The 26,362-nt window shown below is 41.3% G+C and overlaps 1 protein-coding gene across 1 annotated transcript; it reads right to left on the bottom strand.

Annotated features, from left to right (window-relative positions):
- Positions 1 to 1,254: 1,254 nt before the first annotated feature.
- LOC143431321 (poly(A)-specific ribonuclease PARN) lies at positions 1,255 to 14,683 on the bottom strand. The gene is made up of 14 exons (XM_076907957.1): positions 14,561 to 14,683; positions 12,750 to 12,963; positions 12,355 to 12,627; positions 12,003 to 12,285; positions 11,802 to 11,923; positions 11,481 to 11,707; positions 11,330 to 11,399; positions 11,180 to 11,235; positions 10,669 to 10,755; positions 10,422 to 10,575; positions 7,278 to 7,301; positions 5,635 to 5,652; positions 2,845 to 2,933; positions 1,255 to 1,450 (listed from the first exon to the last, which is right to left on the bottom strand). Exons 1-14 carry the CDS (start codon positions 14,577 to 14,579, stop codon positions 1,356 to 1,358), a joined length of 1,731 nt encoding a protein of 576 aa, XP_076764072.1. The 5' UTR covers positions 14,580 to 14,683; the 3' UTR covers positions 1,255 to 1,355.
- Positions 14,684 to 26,362: the final 11,679 nt, after the last annotated feature.

The following is a 26,362-nucleotide window of genomic DNA, read 5'->3' as shown; positions in this document are numbered from 1 at the left end:
AAGGTTTATGAAACATAAACTTCTAATTTTTTTTATGAGATGTAAAAGCGTTGGCATATCTCGATAAATCTGCGCCTCGAAAGTATTTATTCGGTACAGTTGAGTTTTCAGTTCAGAAAGAGTTATCTATAAAAGTTACATTACAACACGGTGGTGTCTCAATAAATTATGAATAATATTTCCAAAAAAAAGAGTTACTGGACAGAAACTAATCGCCAGCGTTTCTTGCTAACAAGCATTTGGAAGCAGTACATAAAATTGTTATTATACTTATAGGAGGAAATGCGTTTTATGTACTGGTCAGAGTGTTGGTCGTTGAATCACTTTATGGCATAATATGCGTATAAACATGCGAATTTTTTTATAGTCTAACACGGTATAAATAAAATGTAATGTACTTCTTCCGCTTTCAATGAAAGACACATAAATTCCTTTTCTCCCAGTTTCTTTAGATGAAAACCAACTGGAAATGACACATTTATATATCAAAGTAGTTAGAACGTATGGAATTAAATTCCAATAAAAAAAATTTTTAAATGGATACTTACCGATATTAAGTAGCCGTTTAAGAGGAAAATATTGTGCATAAATGCTGTAATATTCCGAATGGATTTAATAAAATTAAAAAAGTGATACTTCGTACTTTATTTGCCAGTCTTATGCATAATAAATTAATCCTAGAATAAAACGTAGGATCTGAGGATCTTCGAAAAATGAATAACCCGACAGTTTTTCAAATTATTTGAGAAGCAAGGTATTTTATTATCAATTGGATCATTCTTATGTTTAATAGCGGATGGAGGGTCTGCTATATAGGAAAAATATTTCGTGGACCTGTACTCCTATTCAAAGGTACCTATTTAACAATATAAAGTAGTTTCGATATGAAACATAGCGCGTACTTACTTCTTTAATTTACTATGTTCGTATAGTAAGTACGCGTGAAATTTACAGACCATAATCAACTATGTATCTCTATATTATACTCGATAGAAAAGAGTTTGATTCCACATAGACACTAGCAAAATCTAAGCGAGGATGTTAGTCAGCAGAAAACATCGAAACTTCAACAATTGGTTAACGCAACGTTAAATCCACCATAAATCTCCTTCAATTGCGAGATTCTAAACGAAACAAAGTACATCGCCTATCTAGATAATCAGTTACCTTTCTGTGTATTTCTGAATACATAAAAATAATAGGACTCCGTGCAACTTTCGATTCGCTGTCGACATTACAAAACAAGAAATGATATAATAAAATGTAGTCGTTTTATTTCAATAGTTTTCAATTAAATCACCGTCACTCCAAAGGAGGATATGTTGTAGTCTCAGTTTAGACGTTCGAGGATGGAATTAGTCCCAAGAGCCAGCTTCTGCGAACGCCTTTTGCTTGGGCTTTCGTGCACCATCTACGTCCGTGTGATCCTTCCGTTTCCGACGCCGTTTCACTGTGCACATAACAAAAAGTCGGTTTATGCGCGATGACATAACCCTTTTAGTTTATTAGTCAAACTGGCGCTACGCTGACGCTTTTATTTTCCATCTAACACCTCAATGATGCACGCGAATAGCAACGAGCGAAGATCTTGCAACCTATGAAATTTGTTTAAAAAAAATGAATCACAGTTTGCCAGTTTTTCCTCATGCCCGTTTATTGTTCTGTTTGTAATAATAATAAGATGAGTAATTATAAAAATTGGTACGCGTAAAATTGCTGGAATATAAAATAATTCTATAAAACTCGGCAATATAGAAGAATGTTGTATTACAAAAAGTTGGTGTTGTATTTTTGTGGTTTGTAGCAGTCATGGAAGTCACTTTGTCGAAAAAAATAAGCGCATCGCCGTCACATAGTCCGTAACAATTAAAAAACCATCACCATGACAACCAGAAATTTGTCTATCACAAGTACACCAATAACTGACCATAATATCATCAACTTTTCAACAGAAAAGTATAATAAAAAGTTCTTAATTTATAAAAGTTTCTCTAAAAATCACCCTCTCTCTTAACGAATAGCATTCCTAAGGAATACTTTAGTGAAAATTGGGTATGTCTACAGCTATTCAGCTTTAACTCCATTTCTCATTAAATCGGAGACTGGACCTAATACAACCATGACATAAAACATTCCATAGAAAGTAAACGTATAAAAAAAAATGCGAAATAAAACGTAATCTCTAGATAATAAAATGCTTCAAGTAACGACGTAAATATAAAACGATTGTAAGAGTACGATACTTTTTAAAAACCAAATTTCCGTCAATACATTTTCCCTCGAGTGAAAAGAAATTAAGCAGATCTGGAGAAAGGAGAGACGAGTCGACAAATGAGTAGCCAGATAAGATCGTCCCTTAATTTCCAACCACCCTCATCGAGACTCGAACAAAAGCCAAGTGTCACCCTCAGAACAGAAAACATTTCCTTATGAAGTATACGAAGCATATAAAAATAATTAGAGTTAAGATATTTGTCAATCTACTAGAGACATTTTTTTCATCAGTCGATCTAGGAGAACGCGTGGCAGCGTTTTCTTTCCAATCAGTACTTCTCGAGTTAAACGATTCCTCATCCGCCGTCGATTTTGTTCTCGATTTCTCTCTGCCATCTCGACGTTCCGATTGCTTTTCAACGTGATCTGTCAAATTTTGATCGGTCGAGGGCCAGTGGATCAGTCGACGGCGGGACGAAGACTCTCTGTTAGTTTCTCTCGAAGAAACCGAGGACGCGACTAGAGATTCATCCTCCTGAACCGATTTACTGTCACACGACTTGGCTCTCGATCGTTCATGGGGATAGGGGTTAGGGATGATGGGCTCTGACGATAATTCCTGGTCATTACCTGTGGCTACTTCCCAGCCATCGTCATTCTGGGCAGTCTTCTTGACGTTCGTTGCCACGGAATAATCACCCTTTCGCACAGCGTTCGACCTGAAATAGAGAAAAAGAAGAAAATGAACTATGTCCTCTTTCGCATACAGCACCATACGAAAGCCTCGATAAATTAAATCGTCTAGCATAGAACAGTGGATAATATCGTTAAGTTAATTGAAAACTAGCTCGATAACGTCTTCGATAAAAATTCTAGTCGCGTAGAAACTGAACTATCCAATATCTCTTGCTTCAAGTTTAACCGCACAGTCAACTTTCAACTCTCCGTTGCAAGTGCCGCGGTAAGTCTTGCAAACGAAACGTTTACAATTGTATAATATCGTATATACCATGTACTTATTAGATTTAAGCGTTCAGAATAGACATTCACAGACATAACTCATGTGTGCACCTATGTCGTAGATACGGACGCAGGCATTTCGCGATCGTGCATAAAAAGAACCGCCTTGATATATCTCTCGTATGATACGTCCGTACGGTAACGGTACCAACAATCGGGACACGCGTGCGATTTTTCCCATTGATCGAAGCTCGTGGCTTGAAAAACCCCGGAGAAACCCTACGGACGCGGGTATTACGGGAAGGAGAGGTGAAAAAAAAGGGGATCAATTGCATCTAGTCGTACACTATCGAGCGCAAGGGAGTGGGAAGAATTTATTCGGTGCACGTGTTGAAGCTTGCTGCGGAAATGTTGCCCGGCCGTAGTCACAACTTATGAATATGCAGCATCACGTGCGTGCATGCTGAATGCACGTGTGTACATCGTCGTTAAGTATGGCTGATCGGTGCAAGAATGCCAGGATACCCTGTCAACGAGGAATTTTCTTTCGATGCGTGCGCCTCGGCTGGCGAACATCAACCACGCCACACCGTCTCGGGTCTACCGACTTAACGAGCCTCCGAATCGTTCGTCTTGCCCGTGTTAACGAACCCTTACCCTCGAATCACGTTTCGGCTCTGGGCCACTCCGACCACGACGACGGACGCCATGAATCGCATACTTCTTATCGCGTCGCCGTATAAATCGCGCGAGAGAGCACTTTCTCTTTAATCGAACTTTCATTCAGATTCAAACAGGTTTTCTGTAAAACCGTACAGTCAATTATGTAGTACAAGTCCTACATGTGTAGCCGTCGTCATTATTCATAATAAAATTAAAAAAAAAGCTAAAATACCATTTATTCCAAGTATAAATTTATGTCTTATCTGAATTCGTCCTACAGAAAGTAGCTTATTCGTTAAAATACTCCAGTGTGAAGTAATATGGGTGCTCGTATCCTCGCATCCCTTCCAATAGTACACAAGTCTGCGTCCGTCTTATTAAAATCGACCCTTCCGATAATTTTCGTTCTGCAACAAAATGTTGCAAATATGTAAATCCGTGTACAAGCGTCCAAGTACGGTAACACATTTCGTTAAGTAAAAAAGCGATTTAGCGAAACGACAAACGTCACAGCTGTTAATATCGATTCTAAATAGCGAAGCGACTAATTGGACGAGTCTGATAATTAAGAGGTAAACGCACCGTCAGCGTGGTATCTATTATTCCAGAAATTGCGAACGACTTAGTCGCGTCAGTGGCGATGGACAAGTATCCTTATCCACCGCACGAGGTTCGACGTTTTTTCTTGGAGCCACCGCAAATTCATCGCCTTGACAGAGACAGGAACCCTATAAGACACATGGGTCAGACTCGCTGGTAACACGGTATTAATGAGGCGCCCACGTGCTCCAACAATTACTATCCCTCGTAACCCTCCTCATTCCACGGAATGGTAACCGCATTATAACTAGAGAGGACGATCCACGGTGTTTCGTTGCGTACCATACCAGAAACCTCCGACTCGGTTGTAGCGGATACGTATCTCGTGCTCGAGAGTGAACTTCCGCAAAAGCGTCGGTTAAACAAGGAACTCGGTTACGAGCGAGGCACGCGAATTATTTCAGAGCGGTCCGATTGTTATTCCGAAACTAGATTTGCATCCCATCGGTGTACGTTAATGCATGCAAACCGAGTCGAATCGAGCGAACGTGTCGCGTTTAAATGGAGGCACGTTGGCTAACAATTTCTAAGCTCCCTTGCCCTGGTCGTGCGATAAAGAAATGGAGTCACTCTAAATTTTGCGGACAGCGCTGCGCTGTGTACGCTTTGTCGCGTTTAAGGTAATTACAGTGATCCGCGAGAGACGGATATCTCCTCGTAATCTGAAGAACGTTGCATAATTTGAAGCATGTAAACAGATTGACGGAGGAAATGATTTTCACAACGTGTAAAATTAATTTGAAAATAACGCGTGCAAGATAGCGCGGCCGGTGAACGCATGCTCGAAGTGGGGAAAAAAAGGTAGGCAGTGAAAGGAAAAAAGAAACTGCGAGAAGAAAAAGAGGTACCCGAAGCATGTTAAACTCATTACAGCCGCGATCCCGAAGGCATAATCCAGATACAGGGGCTGGTGCACGGCTATACTGCCGGCTGCTCGAAAGTATTTGCATTATGCATGGAAATCTACTACCTCCTGCCAGGTTTACCTTTTTCGAGCCGCGGACATTATCCAGGCGGTATGAAAATATCATCAGATATCCTTGTAAAACTAACCCATTAGATGTCGGTACTGTTTTCTAATGGATATCGCGCATTTTTCCTTTTTTCTCTTCTATTCCCACCGTCAGTTTCATTTAGCGCGATAACGTGATACTTAAAACACAATTAGAGTCTCCATTCTAAGTGAAAAAAGTTGACGTCTCAGTTGAGGAATGCCTGCGGTTCGTGGTAACTTCATTCAAGCGATCTAGAATACACATTCTACTTGCTCGATTCACTTTTTTTACCCATCTACTCTATATTAACTTTCACGCATTACCTTATTACCCCATCCATTATGATTCAGTGCCTTTTAGCGCAGCATTTAAATGCAATCGTGTTCTAAAAAGCACTAGGAACGATAGACGGCGACTTAAAAAACGAATTTGTTTTCTATTTACACCGAGTGCACGGTGCGAAACGTTGCAGTGGTACTTCTAACAAGATTACGAGCCATTCGGTTCTATCTACGAAAGGGGGTGCAATAATGGTGGAAGAAAAAACAATGAAAATGTATGGTATTTCCTGTATACCAAAATAACACTCGATCCACGCGAAAATTGCTTGCGTCGGATCGCGCAGGCGAAGGCTCACGGCGATCTACAGCGTTATTACCGGCTTTTTCCGCAATAAGCCACCCCGATTTACCGCGTTTCGATCTTAATCTTTTTCCAATTTGCGGCGCTAGAGGTGGCTGTTGCCTAGATCACTCCTCGAGCCCGCCGTTTCGAGGCGGGTAATTACGCGAATGGTCGAACGTGGTAACCCGTTTCACGGCAATTAATATACACGCGTGCACGAACGATGGCGGAGGGGGTGGCTTTTTTCCACGATCGCTCTAGCGGCGCGACGGCAAGAGGCAGATCTCGAAATTTATTGGACAGTCGCGGGAATATACGGCGCGTAATTAATATCCGTTTCATTGCCGCGAGAAAAATTACAGAGTGTCGATGGAACAATAAACGTCATCGTTACGGTTGTCGCCGTTTTAAAACGCCCTTAAACCGCCTCATCCCGGGCATAACTTTACCCCCTGCGAACGGCTTGCATATAAAATCGTGCTTCGTGGCTCGATAACCCGTGTCCACGAGGTTCGTTCCGCCTAAGACCACGATCACACGTGCGTTCAACTCGTGGACAGATTCCAGCTGGTTGGAGTGGATCACGAGATGGATCTCCAGCTGGATATTCAAACTAGAGTCCTAAGAAAGTCTAGCTTCGTTTGAGGACGCGCAAACCGTGCGACTCGCGTTACCTGGAAAATGAAATGATCGTCGAGCAGAGCGTTCGTTGTGACCATTGCTTAATGGTCGAACGGTGCAATAAAAATGTCCAAGTTTACTACAATGTTCGTGGTGTTCGTTTCAGTTGCTCCGTGGCGACGAACGGAAATTTACTGCGTTCGGACCCGTAGCAGCCGTAGTAGATGTCCGCGCACACATAATAATCTCTTTAATAAACGAATCGCCGCGGCGATAAATAACATTTAATAAGCGCGCTAGGTGCTATTTTCTTTCGAAGGTGGCAAATAATCTAAGCCTAGCCGCGGGTTAATGTACCGGCGGCTGATATTAATAGCTTAATGCACAGCCGTGAACGGTGATCCGCGTCGTAAATCGTCATTACTTGCCGCGAATTACTTCGATTCGCAGTCTGTCCGTTGGAATCGGCTAGGTTAGTTACCTACGCCAGATATGCAAAGCGGAGCCGGGGCTCTTCGTCAGCCGCTTGTTCCGTCCATCGCGCGAAGATAGCGAAACCCGGTGGAAAAGTTTCAATTACGACGCTGAGTAATGAGATACCGGCGTCTTCTTTCATTTGCCGAGCTAATTGTAACTTCCACCCGGCGATACGTTGAACGGGTAATATCATTATCGAGCCGCGCGCAGGATGCTCGGCAATTAGTAACGCCGTTCAGAGGAATTATAATAAACGATAATCAAATTTTTCTATAACCCTTAACTAATTCCACCGTATCTCCAGCGATTCTATTTCTGATTACACGCGTACGCGTAATTACAATTAGAGACGTACCGCGTACCGACTGGAACGGAAATTGGAACTTGTCGGGAGGCATACCTGCTCGTACGTGACGATAACGATTTCACGGGTAATACGCGCGTTAACACAGATTTCGCGCCACATTTGTCAACCGCAAACCCGGCTTAAGCCTGAGAAAATTCCTGCCAGCTGTTCACCGTGATCTAAATTCCATCGTACAGCTTCATCAACCGCGCGAATTAGAAGAACGAAGAAGAGAAACGAAAAAAACCGTCTCTTGGAACGTATTAAAAGCCACGTAGCCGAGCGTCGTTTCCGTGAAACGAGGATGAACGGAGCTAGCCGATAGTAAGAAACAGAAATGTTCAAAATTAATAAAGCATCTTGCGGGTATCGGGGCTGGAGGCGCGCGCGGTCGTGGCACGCGAGCCATCGTCGCCGATAAATTACCGCAGCGGTGTTTCCGCGTGACACGAAAGCTCCGCTCGAAGGAAAGAAGCTTGGTGCACGCGCAAAGAGGGCTGTGGGGAACAGGCTCGCGGACGCGGGACCAGATAAAAGTCGCATGCGACACAGAAGCAGTCCGCGATGGTGTTGGCGCGCGTTCGCGGAGTGATGCATTGGTACCGCCAAGTGATATATGCTTATGGGGCATGCCGGAGTGGCTGGACACGCACACGCTAGGCCACGTAAGGGATACACGTGTGTCCAGCCGCGGCGTGTTCATTATGTACTCCGGCGAATCATAAAGCAGACGGTAAGGGAAGGGTTAAAATCGCGGAAGAATTTTCCGGACCAAGGCCTAGGCGGACGCGTTCGAGAACCTGGGTAGAACCCACACACGCGTGTGCGTCGGCCCGCGACTTTTCCGATCGATATGATTTAAGCGGCGTTTTAAGAAGGCGCGATCCACCGCGATGGTAGGAAAAAAAAGGGTACCCCGTTGCATCGGTGTTCAACACAAATTGTAATTTATACGGCTATTACCAAGCCGTAGGTTGACCATTATAAATTGTCGCTGTATCCAGCCGGCGCGGGGTTCTTATTTATAGTTAGCAAATAAATACCGCGATAATGCGTCCCGCACGGTCGGCGTATCTGCGATTTTAATAGGCGCGCGTTTAGCGCGTCGCGGCGTGTATTCGGGTAAACGCGAATGACGTATGGCGTGGGTAATTAAGCAATTACGGGGGTAAAGTGTTCTTGTCGCCGAGGGAAGAAATAACGTCCGCGAGCAGTCCTGGAATTGTAACGACCGTGGCTCGTTTTAATGGAATAAAGGTGATGTTACTTGCGCGAACACGCGTGGTAGTGCAAATACTGAATCCAGATGGAACGATTGTTCCATTTCGTATACCGTCTTTCGTCCTGTGAATTGCGAAGATACGTGCCTTGACTGGTTTCGTATGGGGCATATTAACGTTGACGATCCAACAATGTAATAATTAAATAGCAAAACAAACGCGGGGAACGAAACAAGCTGGTACAGAATACTTAACCATTGGACGATTTCCATTGGCGTGTGCAGCAATTTTTTCCGAGTAAAGGAGGTGTACCCTCTCATTCCAATTTGAGAATCCTCCGCGGTGGCTGTCCACGTGTCCGCTCTAACTGATTCATACGCGCGCATTTGCATTGCGGACGCGTCCCCGTCGAGCGACACGACACGTTATTCGAAGCGTGTTGCATTATTCTAATCAAGACCCTAATACCGCCACGGTTTTGCTTTTATTCGCACGTGGGCAATGCGGCTCGTTTGTACCCGTAATGAACGCGATTGGACGCGCCTCTATGTCGCTGCTACGCCGATTCTACGGATGGTTTCGAGCCATCCTCCCATTCAAACAAACCGTTTCCTCTCCTCTTCTATCTCTTCGCTAGTTTCATCGTTATGACAAATTATTTTGGATCTTGTACAAAATGGTTTCGCTAATGGTGAACTTATTGAGTCAGACCATTTACAATGCGCACACAGGAGAATATATAATTAAGAATGTTAAAGTTACTACTTGTTAAAGTGCTTCTGTCTAACGTCATACGAAACAACATCAATTCCCACCTTTAACCAGTCCTCCAGTCTCGCACGTCCATTAATCAACGCTTAGAAATCATTTTTCAATACGCATCGATCAATTTATTGATATCCGCCAGATAGATTCGCGATCGGTGTACTCGATAAGCTTCACGAACGGAGCTCTGAGGAACTCTGATTTACTAGCGATCCTAGCCGCGTAGCAGTCGAGGCGGATTGAAATTGGAAAGGAGTTGCCGAAGGAAGAAAGAAAGGAAGAGCATAGAACGAACGGGCCGTAAGAAGAAGAGAGATATAAGTGGCAGGAACAGGAGGTGAAGGAAGTCGGGACACGCGTGTAACAAGCGTCTCTGGCATTAACGTAGAGTAAGCTCTACGACCCTATGCAAATCTCTCGTGTACAGGAAATCCTAAGAAGCCAGTCGGAGTATGAAACGTCGCCCCTCTTTGCTCTTATCCACGCCGCACGCTTTCCGCTTTGCAGTGTGACACACATGAAATTATTATCATTCCTCTTCCTTTTTTCACGCTGTCCCTATATGAATCGCTACCACTTGCCTACTTTTAATTCTTAGACGGTGGACACTTGGTAGCGACCAATCTTTTTCTATATTCTTTTCAGTCAGGATTGTTACCCTTTTTCCATTGGAATACGACATGACTTAAATATATTGATATTCTATAGCATCTTAAGATAGAAGAATTGTGTCTTTTTGCACAACATAAATCGATAGTAACGAATATTTTAATGTAAAACCCACTTTATGATATCAGTTATGAAACTGGAAAATATCGTTTTTTTATAAAGATGAAATGCAAGCGGTTCCACTTACAACTATGATGGGATATGAGATCAATTAAAGATAATTTCTGGTTTCTGCTCGTGATATGAATAATATATAGGTTTACTTACTCAGATGATATAGCTAGTTGATGCTTGTAATATGGTTGCATTTTGTAATCTTTGCCTCCATTGCTGAGAACCTCCATAACTTTGTCAGCTTGATCTCGACGATTTAAGGCTACGTATGCGGATGTATCATTTAACCATGATACTTGCACACTTCCTGTAATGCAAATAATTGTACTTATTATCTGCACAAATGGAGAAAAACATATCGAATAAAGAAGAGAAATGAGGTTTTCAATAGCATACTCACCAAATGGACTAAACAAGTGAGATATATTATTAAATCTCCACTCTTTTGGGAATGTTAAGTGAAATACATGATTCCTGCATGGGTCAGCTGAAAAATAAAATAATATTCTGTTATTAATTTCTTCAGAGACGCTGTTGCGTACGTATACACTCATAATTTTCAATAAAAAGAAACTGACAGTAAAAATTACACTTTTGAATGAATACGATTATTAAAACTATCGTTTACGGAGTACAGTGTTCATAAAAGCACTGGTTATCGAGTAGAATAAAATATTGCCAGTGCTGCCACACACTTTTTGTTCTTACTGTTGAAACATTCTGTAGTGAACAGTTCTCTGACAGATTTGAACATTTTTTCCACTTAAAATAATTTTAATTGATAAAAATTATACGCATTCGTCTGTTTCTGCGACCACGAAGAAGCTAACGTTGAATTCCAACTACTTTTCTATCGATAAACGTACGAATCGATGAATACAAACGAAGGTTACTTACGAAAGCATACTTACGATCTTGTCCGTCAAGCTTAATGTACGGTATATCTTTCAATACTCCTATAACAAGCCTAAAACAAAGTTAAAAATTTGTTATTACTTAACAGACATCATTTACAATAATAAATTAACCTAACCATGTCCAACAACATAACGGAAACTTACTTGTTTACGAACGGCTCAAGCAGAGGTGAATCTGGTAAAACTATCGGGACTTTAGGGTCTTGTAAGGAACCTGGAACAAAAAGGTAAACTTATTATAACTAAAGAAGTTTCCAGGTAATGTTTCTGTAGTGAAACAACTTCACATACTAACCAAGGTAATTGGACAATGCAATGAAACATATTCCAGTAATGTATGCATCGTAACCAGCCTCGTGGCATTTTTTGGTGAATGTAGAATAACTTCTACCATCGATAGGTTCCACTTCCGGAATTTCAAATGGTGGTTTACTAACAGTTTCTAACAATAAATTTAAATTCGATGACGGTACACTTTCCTTAAACTGTTGCGAATGGCAAATTAGTTTTGTATCTAAAACTCTATAAAAAAAGAAATAAACAATAACTGTGATTAACAGGATACCATACATATATTTTTGAGAACAAAATTAAATAGAATAACATTTGAATTTACCTTGGAAACAACTGATTAACCAAAGATTTAAAATCTTCATATTGTTTAGGCAATTCATCAAAAAATTGATGAAATATATGACAGATATCTAACAGCATATTATGACCAACTATTAGTTTACGCTAAAATGAAAATATAATTTGTTATACACAAATTATATTCTATTTAATTAAGCAGCAATATGCAATTAATGTCACTTACAGCTTTAACAATTTTTTGCATAAGGGTACTTAATCCATTGGCTTGTTCTACTTCCATCAGATCTCTTTCTACTTTTTCAGCTTCCTTTTGTTTTTCTTCTTCCTTAGTTCCTAATCTTTGTACTGCGAGAACACATCCAAAATTGCCTATTCTATTTTCAACTTTTAATTTATTTGGCCACCTTCGTTTTACTTCCTGATACACAAGTCGTCTAATGAAAGCATTACACTTGTCTATCAACACTTCTTCTGCCTCAGAATCGACGAATTCATTTATCCTTTTGCTGAAGTAGTTTTCAATTAGCATTCATGTTTGATTAATAGATAAGAGAAACTATTGCTAATTATATTACCAAATATCTTCAATTTGAGGTTTATCAGTCTCTGAAATAGGCAATATCTCTTCATCGTCTCTAGCTTTACGCCTTTCACTTAATCGTTTGGCCATAAGACGTTCTTCCTCTGCAGTTAAATAGGGGATGCCCAATTTAAAGAGTTTGTTAAAATCAAATCCTTGGTTAGCCAAAAATGATATAGAAGATGACTGACACATGAATCTGCAATCTGGAGCTGCACGACTCACGGGTCGTGGAAATACATAGAAGTTATACGATCGCTGATTATACCTACGAAAAGAAAAGAAAGATATAATCATGCTAACACAACTCTGTTCATATGTATGCGTCGAAAATTTATTTACTAGATTGTTAGACAAAATTTACTTTAATTAAAACTACAAAATACTTACTTTTCTGTTTCTGTATTGAATGTAAAGACAGAAAGGCCAAATTGTATAAGAAGAAAATCCATAGATTTTTCTCTCAGTTTTGAATACATCTGCGGAGGTGTGTCATAGATACCAATATCAGGTCCAATATTAAGTCCTGTGAATTCTCCATCAATCGCAAGGAACGTCGCATTTTTCAAGACGTCGTCTAGCTCTGCTAGAACTTCTTGAAAATCTGTAAACAACAATAGTTTATAAAATATATATGTATATAATTTTTTCGCAATATTAACTTCGAACATGTATTTAAATTTCGCGGTACGCATTTACGCGAACCATCTGTTCAGTAATCACAAGTTGGTAGTAGTGACCGCAGAATTTTTGAACGTAAAGGACGCTCCGATAAGACGCGCAAATTATTAACAAATTAATACAACAAACAAGCGTAATTAGTTTCGAAAAGTGTGTTTTGTGATATTACCTGCAACTGTGAATGTAAACATGTCAATTGGCATTGAAAGCACAGTGTTATATGCGAATTTGACATCGCAGCAAACAAAGACTGAGAAGCTTGGTAAGTTTTCGTCGTATTATGTTAAATTCGAATATTGCGTATGTAAAGATTGTGTTGTATATAATTTAACAAAGTGTTTAATAAAACTAAAGAATAATGTCTAATTTTGATATTATTCGTAGATCGAAATATTTCGAAATTTTCCAATTTTAAACAATTTTGGAGCATTGAAATGGCTATTACACAGGGTGTAAAGTGAAATAAACCCATACTAATATAAGAAATGAAACATATATTGTATAGTTTGTACAGGAGAATGTAGGAATTAAACGTGAGAATACATTGCACGTCATACATTAATTACATTTCAACGACATAATGTTGTTACAGTAATTATGCATAAATCACTTTAAATCTATCATTATATAATACTAACATGCACTATATAATGGTAATGAAAAATTTCATTGCTACTATGTCCGCAGATAAAATATAATGTTATTTTTAAACACATTTATTATATAACAAACTACTCGTTCAATCTCTACTTCCATTACTGACATATAAATGTGTACCTTTTAGTATTATTTCTGTGGTAACATAACATTGTGAAGTTATTTTAATATTATATACGTTTAGCAGACACTTTTAGTTATACTATCGCATATAAGAAAGAAACTATTGGCCTAAATCAGTTTGAAGAATAATATATGGAATTTCTTGTAAATAGTGAAGTTGTCGCAAGTTCCTAGGATGTTTAAAGCTATAATAGCTTTTCTTTGACTCGTTCTTCATGTAGAAAGAATAAGTCATTTCATTGACTTAAAAAATAACTTGGGTAGTTAGTACTTAGTACGTTGCAGTCATAATGATTACAAATATCTATAAGACATAGTTCCAATTGAGAAACATTACTCGTAACACTAATTATATTTACTCCAGAATACTAAAATATAACCTCAGAGGTTGTATACTTTATGTGAATTGATTTTTATGAAATAACATTAGCTGCTAAAGGATGTAGAAGAAAGATAGTGTTATATGAAGTAATATATAGCTGCAATTATAAAATAATTTTGAACAAATAAATAGTAATATGTAGATGGTGTAAGGAAAAGATTGTTGTGCTTTATGCCCATTTTTCTACTGTGTTTTCTATTATGTTTAATATTTAGAAAACAATAATGAGAGACACAAAAGTAGTAGTATTACACATTACTGGTGCCGACAACAGAATATTATAAACATATAATCCCGCTTTCAATCACCATGATAACCAAAAGTTTAAGTTGTGTATTTATCTACTCCAATTACTCACTGGCGGAAGTTACTTCCATTTTTTCTTTTTTAAACCTTGCACTTGTTTATCCACACTCAATCTGTAATGAAGATCTGTAACTTTCTTCCAAGAACTACAATTAATCGCGAAAAACCACGAGATTTATCGACCCCACGCGATCTTTTCATACCCTTGACCACATTAAAGATAGGTAGATTAGAACAGGAACTGCGTCGACAAAAATCATAGGATAAACAATGCGCCATCTATATTACAACAACCGTAACATTCATCAAATAATTTATATAATAATTACATAAAATAATTTATACATATTCATGAAAAAGCAGAAATATTTACATCTATAACAAAGCTTTTTATGAACTTATAGAAATTAGAGCTTCAGTATGACTGATTGTATATTTACTGGTATCCTTAATATTATAGATAGTTTTAGTAATATGTTAGTGCAAATAATATTCTAATACACGTTTATAAATTTGTATCTCTGTTCGCAGTTTTTTAACAAAAACATTGTTATATTGTTATATAAATAAAAAATGTAAAAATATTGTAATTAAAGATAGGATCAGAATTACATCCACTGCACTTCACGTAATAATGATAATCATTCCGAAGTCATCATTACAGAATCCTCATTTCCTATTGAAAGGAGTTACTCAAATTGCCTTTATATAGAAATAGTAGAGTTTAGCGAGTACTAACGAGAAAATACTAAGTTTGTGGTAGCCTAGTGTTAGAATTAGGAACTATAAGCATACATATACAAAGCTATAACGAATATATAAAGGAGTACATACTCATATACATACATTTGATGTATCTCAAAGAAACTTATCTTTACGTTACAGATAAGTCAACCAACAAATCAGTGATGAAACCGATGTGGAATACAGGACAGACTTCTGTTAAATATTCTTCAAGGATGAAAAATGTAAGTTACTTTTAATTTATAAAAATTGTTATTATATTTAATTCTTTTCGTTTGAATATTCTGAATATGTAGGCTCAGTTATGTAAATGCGACTATGATGATTGCAAATTCCTAAAAATGTTATATTGCAAAATGATTTAAAGAGTGGTTACCTCTTTTAGCGAACGTAGAACTCGTAGGTCTCGTATTTACCGATACTTATGTAGGTTTCACATTATGGTAACAGAAATACGTATCTTCTGTAATGAATTTACAAGTTTTTAAAATCTGTTCATAGATTGCATAACTTTGCTTAACTATAGCGATGATTTGTCCATTTAAATTCTTGAAAAGGCCGGTTTTTTTCGTTGGATAACACATTCATATCTAGATTAGTGTTTACATAATACTCATTCCACTACATTCCTTATACTTATCTTTTATAGAAAATATAATATAAATCGAAAAAATGAAATTATTAAAATAACTAGATAATTTTCATTTCCAATGAAATTTACTATTCTTCTATTTTGAGAAGTTCAGTTTAAATTAAAGTAACTTTCCGAATGGTACGATAATAGGCAATCGCAGTATCATGAATGTTTCATGAAACCATATAGCACGTTTCGCGCGTAACGTAGCAAGAAAATCCCTCCGAATAAAATTTAAGATAAATTGTATCCGATCAATTCCACGGCGAAATAACCAGATAGATTGTTCCAATGGGGCTGGAATCTTGGCACGGTACTTGTACACGTGTAGCACGTTGTTCACCTTAAGCCTGAGAAATTTCACTTTTTCGATGCCTCAAACGGAATATCGTTCGACTTGTATTTCACTGAGATAAAAAAAACTTTTAACAGCCTTTCGAAGCGATTTGAACAAATTGCAAGATTCCTTCCTGAAACGCATTTATTTCAGATGTATCTGTGTCTTTCCTTCCTCCTTTCTAAATGATAAAATTGTTTATTTGGTATTTATTGATTGAGATTGAGGAAATTTAGGGGAACCTTCGAGGAATATTTTTAACGAACTAAATACACATCTAGAAATGAAATTCAATCATATCGACGAACGATTTGCAGTAATAACAAGCGGACGCTTCCCAACCCGTTACTTCCCCACTAGAACTAATTAAAGCGAATTGAAAGGTAATTGAATTAAGCTTTCAATCGTTATCTCCTCGATGTGTCTCCGGCTCGTGGACTGCGAATCGTTTCCTTCAAATGGTTGGCCGGATGGGAAGATTGGAAGAACAATACTCCGAAATAAAAGCGGAGGACAAGATTCGAAGGATCCAATTTAGAACGGAATACGCCTATTCGAGGTTCCGCACAATGCCAATTTCTTTCCTTCCCAGAGGGTCGGACCGTTTTTGGGGCGGCTAATAGTTTCTGATCAAGTTTCCGCCTGCGTTTGTCATTCATTATTAATTATTGAGCTGGCGTCGCAAAGCGTATTGTATTTCGCTTTGGAAATTAGCGTGACAATCGAAGTATCGACACGATCGCTTTCTAACAACAACACTTCGATGCGGGAATAGAAGTAGACGCATGCACAATTCACAACACGTTACATTAGAGATGGTTCTACGCTTGCAATCTCGACAGCTTCCGAATTGTTTGACCGTCGAATATTTATTTCCGTGGCGAAATGCGATTACAATCAGCGGTAGGTTTAATGCCTTGTAAGGAGCTCTCGATACCTTCGAGCATCCCACAGCGCATTATTTTCGTCCGAGCTGTTTGAAGATATCGGGGGTTCCCTACAGCCCCGGCGTCGTTACTTGAGTTTCTATCGGGTGTCTGTAATTTATATAACCACTCGAAAAAAAAAAGAAGTTACGCAGGGTCCCGTGGTCGATAAGAAGCCATTTTTCATTTTGCCTACACGAGTCGGATGAAAGCCAGTCGGTTGGAGGCGCAGCAATAAAGAGAAGAAGGAGGAAAAAAGAAAAGGGCCGCCCTTCGAGATTTCGCACCTTCGTCAGAGGGTTCAACCATTTTCCGGGGCTTAATTTCATTGTGCACCCCCCGTCGACAGTTATTCTTATTATTTTTCTCCTTCGGCCCCTAAATCATCAATTTCCCTTATTAGCCGTATTCCTGATTAGGAAAAACACCCTTCAGATGAACCATTCCTCCGGAGATATTTTCGTGGCCTCGTAATGGCGTTGTGGTATCCACGAAAATCTCCACCGAGCAATTTCTGGCAGAAATGATCTGGAAAAAATAAATGGGTTAATAAAATCACGGGAAATCATGAGGGACAATCGTACGATTCTGTTTCGCTCCACTGATTCATGTTCCTTCAGCAATATTAATTACAATTTTTTAAAGTTTCGACCCTCGAGTCACGTATTCTTTGCCTACAAGAAACGATGGCTTTCACAGCTGTGCGTTATCATTTTTCATTCGCAAAGTTGCTGGCAACATTCTTTCAGTATATCAAACGTCTCGAACTCTAATAACATCGTGGCGGATCAAATATCGGACTTTGGCAAATTCACGTGTAAATTATGATCGCATATTCCAACTAGATTCGTAAGAATTTTAATAAAAGAGGGTCAGTGGTACGACAGACGAAGTGATATACGATGTCGTACGAAAAACTTTTTTCAAAATCCGGTCGACGCGATCAGTTTCTTCTCGCGACGACATTCGAGTCGAAGGCCAACTGCTTCGATTCGATATTTCGAGCCTGGTGATTTATCGAGCCTATTAAGAAACTGCGAAATTGTTTTGACCGATAGGAAATGGCCTAGGGTGGAGCGAATGAAAGTTCGTAAATGTTGAGGGTGGCGCAGCGCCTCGTGTTTCACTCGATTGGTAGGGCGGAAATCTACGAAAGCGTCAGGAGTATCCTCCACTTCCGTTACGGTACTGTAAAGCAGCGCAGCTACAAATTAGTCATAGCTATTTGGTTTCGCAGATATTAATCGTTTCTTAAATCACCGGAATATTCGTTCTCTGATACTTGAACGATAAGATAACGCAGGTTGGAACATGTACAAATATTTGCACGTGTAAATTTACATTTTCCTTTGATTAATGTCATTCGATCTAATTCTAAGAAAGAAGATACACTGAAACTGTTTTTCGTTCTATTCATATGCATAATTGTAACATTTTATTGGTACAGAATTCCAATTAAGGGCACGTTTTATTTTACGAACGATTTCACGACCCTCTGGGTTCATTAAAACGTTAGCAGCAAGCGTTCGATTATTTCCGCAAATTACCAGAGAGTTTCGGAGTACTTTTAACGGTGGGCGTACATACTTGCGAGTAACCATCAATATTTGACGGAAAAACACTGCTCGAAATCACGGGAATCTATTATTCCTCCGGTTCGATTTCGAAAGGGAAGCTGGTTTCACTACTCTCGAAATCAGATTACGGGAATTTATAGGGTCACTCACGAACCCCGAACCCGGGGTCGTTCCCGCGAGATCCGCCGAAAACGTACACAATTAAACCGCCTTAGGGCCTTCCGCTGGTACATCGTATCAGCTTTAATTATGCTACGATCGTTTTCACGTTCATACAGAATTTAAACGGCAAATTTACTCGCGATCATTGCGACGCGATCCACTTCGAATTCGGTTAAACAACGCCGACAGCCTTTTCCGTGGCCAAATACCAGATTCGTCCTCGTGTTTGTTCAACACACACCACGCTTTACAATGGCACTCTCCGCGAGAGTCTCGTTCGTAAGAGACGCACGGTATTCGACGACCAAAAGCAGAGTCGAGATTGGTCAAACATCGCGACGGATACATTTGTTTTTTCAAACGATCAATAGAAACAATTTCGAACGACCCAAAACTCTAACTAGATTTCGAAACAGAACCAACTTCCATTCGAGCCACCCGAGTGCGCACTCCGTCTCTCGAGTGTACTCGAACGGTATGATGCATGGAAAAAATCGCGCGCCCGTTTCTCGAGAGGCCGATAACCAAGAACGAGGGAACATCCGGCAAAATCGTCCGTCAGAAGCCGTTCGATTGATAGACCCGATGGGCACGAAACATTTAAACCGCTTAGCGAGGCCTCCGCGTCCGTTTTTCGGCCGACTCGGCTTAAAAGCGTATTCGCCACCCTCGCGGAGGCGGAGGAAATAATTACAAAGTTACCACCAGACGAAGTTTTCCCGATACACGCGGCGTAGGCTTGAATATCGTTTCCATCAGACGGATTGCTATCGTCCGTGTCGGAAGGGTCTTTCGAGTCGTAAAGCGGGTCCAAGTGCTCTTTACATGCATATTGCCTTTCCTCGAGGAGAGCTCGCCGTTTGCTACTCCGCGAGGCCGTCCGTTTGTTGAAGCGGCCTTCCAGAATCACGATGCCCGATGGTGTACGCGACGAGCCGGCCGAGACGAACGAGGACTCTTCAAATTTCATGCCACATTTAACCCCCGATCGATTTACCTCGGCCGCGATCGTAACAAGAAGAAACCGCGAGGGGCTCGACCGGAGGGGCGAGAAAAAAAAGGACCTCGTTACCGACGCGACGCTCCACGCCAGCCCACGAAAATCGAGTCCCGGTTTTTTGCGCGAGAGAAGCTACTCTGTCGATCGTTCTTCCTTCGTCTTTCGTCCCGTCTTGTCTTCTTGGCTGAATATTCAGGAGGCAGGATAGCCATTATCGCTCGGCCCTCGAAGTTTCACGGTGGCGTAAACGAAGTCCTCAATGACGGTCAACGGGGAATTACCGTCCGCTGATGAGGAAATTAAGAGTGAGAAAGTTGGAAAACGAGGGATCCATGAGTTGCCTCCCAAGTTGAATCGACGAATGATGATTCGTTGGACGTTGGAAAGTTCTGTTAGTCCCGAGTTTGTTTCAGTTCCGAGTGTTTTATCGTTTCAAATGATATCGCGTCTAACCTGAGATAGCGTAGTTTGTTGAACGAAGATAATGGCGATGGAATAAATTCGTTAGGAATGCAACGAATCACGGTATTTTTCGTGACCAAACTCGTGATATAGCTGTGACGCGAGAAGGGATAACAAGTTGGTCGTGATTAATGTTTTTGCAGGAGGTCGTTCATGGGGACGAGCCCATGGGGAGCTCTCACTGTTTTGTGCTAGCTATTTGCCACTCGGCTCTATACCGTACATTACGACAGGTAGGGTGTCCACGTCGAGATCCGTCGTTCTGGATATCAACTCGATTTAACTGAAGTGACTTGAGCCCTGTGTACCTTTTAAATTTGTAGCAGGAAAAATCGTGTCGCGTCGAAAGAGTGCGAGTCGTATCGAGCCAGAATTTTATATCCATTTTTCGATACCATTTGCTTCGAGGTGTTATTATCAGGCTGATTTTGCGAACAGTGTGCAGAATATTTGTTATGAATAATCCCAATAATTAAATGGATAGACACATTCTCTGTATAACAGGTGATGTTTTGATTTGATGAGCATGGAAATTCTCTGCGCTCGTAATAGAGATTCAAATTCTCCGACAATTTTCATAAAGTGCATATTCCTTCAGGGATACTATCGCGAGTAAAACGTGTACAGAATGTACGTTATTGTACGCTGCTCGCTTTTTGCATAGGCAGGAGCCAGCCTCGCGATGTATTCTGCAAACTTTCGCGAGCGAATAATCGCGGCGCGGGCTTGGCGAACGGAACAGTTTTATTCGTTCGGATGTACGAGTATGAAACGTAACGTCGAAGCTTGTGTTTATTCGTAATCGTAAAAGTTCCACGGGCCCACGGTGCCGAAAGTTGTCGGCGATGCTAATTGGAAGTGGTTAACTCGCGGGCCAACCCTATTTCGCACCGTGCCACCCCCAAGTTTTCTGAGATTTATGGGTTCACGGTGGAGCGACGCGAGTATGCTTAAGTCGAGGCCAGAGACAGAAGACACACAAGATTCTGAATTAAACGTCAACCACACGACAAGACACCAAACTAACGTCGTGTTCACAAACACCGTTATACTTGACTTTCCTGATGATTTGCATCGCTTATCTGCATAACAATTCACGGATAAATATTCCGCGCGTAAACTTCGCCGTACGACTTGCACCGTTTCACGAAACATTGCTCTTTTCTCGACTCGATTTCTATGTATTTCTGGATCCTGTAATCAGAAAAATAGTAGAGTAGGTAGTTAGAGAAAGTGGGACCTTGTATTGGCCCTAATGACGTTGACTTCACTGCGATAATGCTTGTATTATACCTAACCCATAGGGGTTGCCAGGGGTAAATTATGGTTACTCCAAGAACGACCACTTTTCTCGTTTAAGCCGTCGTAATAGAGAGACATAGCCTTTCACTACGTGTCGACTTTAGCTTTATCAAAATACTAATGAATTATAGAATCCACGTGTGAAAGAATAAGCCGTGCAATTCGATCAGGACAGACACGAAATGATCGGTTGGTTACCTGTACGGAATACAATGTCAACGTTAGCCACCATCGACAATGGTAACGGAATTACGATCCTCAGGAGTTCCCTGCCGCCAGTCTCGAATTCACCCTCCATTACGTTCATTTAAATGACGAGAAATCAAACACACGTACGTACAGACGGGATGGTCCCCAAATAATCTCGGCACGAATCGCAGAAAAGAATTCGTTAGCCGTTGGACCCGGTGTTGGACCATAGCCGAGCAGAAATTCACGTTTCACCGGGTCGAATCCCCGGCTGGTAGGAGACAAAACCACTCACGTCCACCGTTGGACGTCAAGACGACGACGAGCTGCGGGGGTTGGTGCGGGGTGGTCGATAATTTCCGAATAAAAAGACCGCGGAGCGCAGTTTTCACGTTTCCGTGGGCTCGCGACGGGCCCGTTTTACAAATTCACGGGAGCGGATCGCATTTTTCGCCGCGGAGCAGCTTTCACGCTCGAACGCGCTTCTGGTCCACGGGGAGAGGCGGACGCGTGTCGAGCCCTCCCGAGCGTTGTCCCCGGGTTAAGCCAGGCGTCGGGTAAATATTTCGTGGTGGTACGCGCGAGGACGCGGAAGAGGGATGCTGGACGGTCGGTGTATGGCCACGGACGAGAGCCCCTGTTAGGTTGTAACTGGTCTATTACTGGCTTTATTGAGATTGGGAATCAGCCGACGATTACCCGGGAGCAGAGAGGCGGCAGTCGGAAACGGAATCCGGGAACGGTGAACCGAAAATACACACCGGGATATCGGGCACGATTCCCGTGCCCGGAAAAAACAGCCGCGAAAGAGTCGTTATTACTCTGACACGAGGGCAATGTGTACCCATTAGAGGAGCCGGGGCGCGATGCGTTCACCTGGTCGTTAACGTAATAGCTGGTAGCGCCGAATTTTCCCATCTCCGCGGGTAAATACCGCCGCGTGTCCGGCTGCTGTCTGGAGGGGTTCAACTGAAATACAGGTGCGAACTCCGAGATTACGGATATCGATCATCGGCTTGCGTGGCTGAATCTCATGATGGACGTCCGGCCCATCTATCCCAGCCGCCCTCTCCAGTGCGGCCTCGCAAACATTGGGGCTGGCGAAAAAATATGCGTAATAGCTTTGGCCGTCTCCCTTCGCGCTTTCCGCGCCCCGCCACGGACACCCCCACGGATCTTTATCAATCGTGAAATACGAGCATCGGTATTGTCTTCGAAACGAATTTTCGTACGCGAACCGTCGCCGTGATAGTTACGGTGTAACTGTCGACTATATCGAACCGGAAGGGAATAGAATAGCTTCCGTTCCGTCCCCTGCTCACCCTCTACTGGACTCTAGCCAATTGCAAAATACTGTCCACGGTATTATTTTTCTTTATGACTTTGCTTCCCTTCGATTCCGGACTAGACGCCACACGTTCTCTCTCCTCTCTTTCTCCCTGTACAAGCGAAGATATTTCAATATTTCGCCGTTAAACGGCCGCGCGCGTTGTTTCGCCCTGCGAACGAACCATGATCGCGTTAAAACTGATCGTTCCGTACGGATACTGTATTACGCGGGCAGATAAATGTGCTCGCCGTAGTGGTACGCGAGATTTACCGTTCACTGTTACCGTTGCTGTTAAAACGATAACAATCCTACACGGTGTACACAGCGCGTCCTCACTAATGCAATGGTACTTAGCAACGGTACATTACACCAGCAACCGCTATTGCCCTGGTAATTTACCATCAACGGCCCCCGCGTTAACAAACGAAAAGACACTTCCGCAACCGCGCGTACCAAGCAACAGCCCTCCCGGCAACGACGTCCGCGCGTAAAATCCATCCGACCGTTGCGCTCAATTTTTTACCGCCCGCCTCGTTCCTCCTCCCCCATCCGGTTCTCCTTTCGTTTTTTCGACACGAAATAAGAACCGCGCGTGAATATTCATGGTAGCCGAAGTGAAAATCGTTTTTAGCTGCGGCCAGGCTGGAGCTGGTTCCGCGGGAAACGTATGGATCGCGTAACACGCGACATGTTTCTCGGTTATTCGGAATATAGGAAATTTATGATGCACTTGACCGTACTTTTAAGTAAAAATGCTCGCATACGGTTCAGCTTGACCAGCAATCGAGGTGGCCAACGTTTATTTATCTACAATTTCAGCGTATCGATACTGCGCTGCCACTTTTGTCTGACTGAAAATGCAGATTTCCAATAATTAGTTGCCTCTATAGGGGTATCTTTGCCGACCGCTTCGCTCTTTACTCCGACTGTTTGTCCAAGCTGACACACGAGAAGTCTACGTCGCTCGATAAACAATTTTGTATGCCAATTTTTGTCAGAGTAATTATTTAGATTCCCATTTGAATTCCGAGTTTGTCAAATTTGACCTGGGTATATTTCATATATTTTTCAATTACCACCATTTCCTATGCGGAGATTAATATTCGCAACAGCGTTGAAGAAATATTTTCGTTTCTCTTGTTCATCTTCCCGTGACAGTCGTAATTCATACTTAAACGTTAAGTAAGTGGTGATGGTAGATATATCCGTTCATCCCCTCGTATAGCTAACTTATGGTGTAAGATATATTCGCCCCTCTAGTACCATTTCCTGTTTCGTGAAGTGTTCTCCAATATTCGATCGTACAAAATTGCGTATCCTGTTTCTGTTTCATAATATCCCGTCTTTGATTTCTTTTTATTTATATCGAAGCGTGCCATTTCGACGCGTTCAAATAATTATTATTCGTAGAAAAATGCGATCTTCATTTTACTGATACTTCAATAAAAATTTAAAGAGCCAAAAAAGTGAAGATATTGCCCAACAATTGTACGTAAAAATCCAATTGTTGGAGTTTCAAGTAAGCAGATATCATCGATTTAAGTTAAAAAGATGTGGAGCTACGTTTGGTCCTTCAAATACGGGCGCAAATTTCCCAATTGACGATCGCTTCCTGGGCAAACCTTCTCATTCCCGTAAAGCTCGTTCCCTCGAAGTCAATCGGAATCGGAATTTCCCACGTGTCGAGCGTGCAGAAGGTTTCACGCGTTAAATGATATATTTTTATCTGGCTCCGATACCATCAGGGCCGAGGGTCTTTCCGGTGTAATCCCGCGGTGTAACTTTTCACCCCTGACTGTTCAAACGACTGACACGCGCGAGGCACACTCTACGTGGAATACTTAATACAACCGGCTGCAGAGAGATGTTTTTCCAGTAGAACTGTGCACCATAAACCGAACAGCACACGGATAAAATTCCCCGGATACATATCGCGCGGCACATATTAATACGGCAACAAGCGTCCCTTCCAATTCGCATTCACGCGTTACCTTCGATCTCACGAACGCGATTATCTTCCAGCAGATGATAAATCATCCTTGGGTATACAGGATGTTCGTTCCTGCCGTTCTTCTCCGCCTCTTCGCTCCGCAGAATTCCATCTCGGTGTTTTATGCGGGATCGACTTTTTAAACGAGTCCAATTTTTCGTGGCACCGTCGTCTAAAAAGTTATCTTGTAATTTCGAAAGCGAACAGCTGTATTTTGCGAACCGTCGCGTGGCGTTGATTATTTCGTTTCTCGTTGGCTCTCGAAGGAACAGGTCGCGATAGGGCAATTTCACGAATTTCTCCTCGACGCGTTCATAAAATATTCACCCTAAGACGCGTAGCTGATGGCCGCGCATATTTCACAAACTTAATACACCGTATTTATTTTATCAGAGGCGTCAACTCAACAGATGGCACAATCTCATAAAATACGCGGCCCAGAATGACATTCTAAAGTGCATCCTGATCAAATGTTGCGACACATTATTCCCTGGGGACGACGCCTTTACAATGCATAGGAAAGTAACCACCGTGGGCTGGCTTCTTCGTTGTCAACGGTTTTGCACGAGCAAGCAACTCTTGCTTTGTTTGGCGCATCGTTTATTTGCAGCTGGCTTCAAGAAATTTTAGCTATTTTATATATCTTTTAGTACACGCATTTGTTTATTAACTCGCTGAAGAAATATTCATCGAACGAAGCGAACAATTTTTAGCATCCAGGAAGTGCTAAATAAAATTCGTTGCGTTATCCCTCTTGTTACACACAATGTTTTTCTCTCTGGACTACAATTTCCCGAATGCAACGATCTGCTCGAATTAAAAAATATTTTGCCAGCAGAATGGTACGCACCACGAAACAAAGGATAGAGAAACAAAATATTTGACTGATTCTAAAAAAAAAAAGCGCGCAACAAATAAAATGTTCTCAAAAGAAGAGGATCGTTTCCCAAAAACAGCGAGCTGTGAAGTTAAACGAGTGCGCGCGAAATTTTCCAGGTAAAGTTCCCAGAGAGATCGCTTTTCCAAAGTAACGGATTATCGACAGAGGATATTAAATGATCAATCAAAGAGCAAACGTACGGCAGTTAAGTGGCCGATCGAACGGAAGCGAACGTTTAATAGCGACGGCCGTTGACGTTCTAAAACGCGGCGGGGCGACGCGGCATTAATCTCGGCTGGATGGAGGTAAAGGAATCGTGAA

This window comes from Xylocopa sonorina, chromosome 17, assembly GCF_050948175.1.
Source record: "Xylocopa sonorina isolate GNS202 chromosome 17, iyXylSono1_principal, whole genome shotgun sequence".
In the NCBI taxonomy this organism is placed as follows: Eukaryota; Metazoa; Arthropoda; class Insecta; order Hymenoptera; family Apidae; genus Xylocopa; species Xylocopa sonorina.
This window is presented reverse-complemented; position numbering and strand designations above follow the sequence as displayed.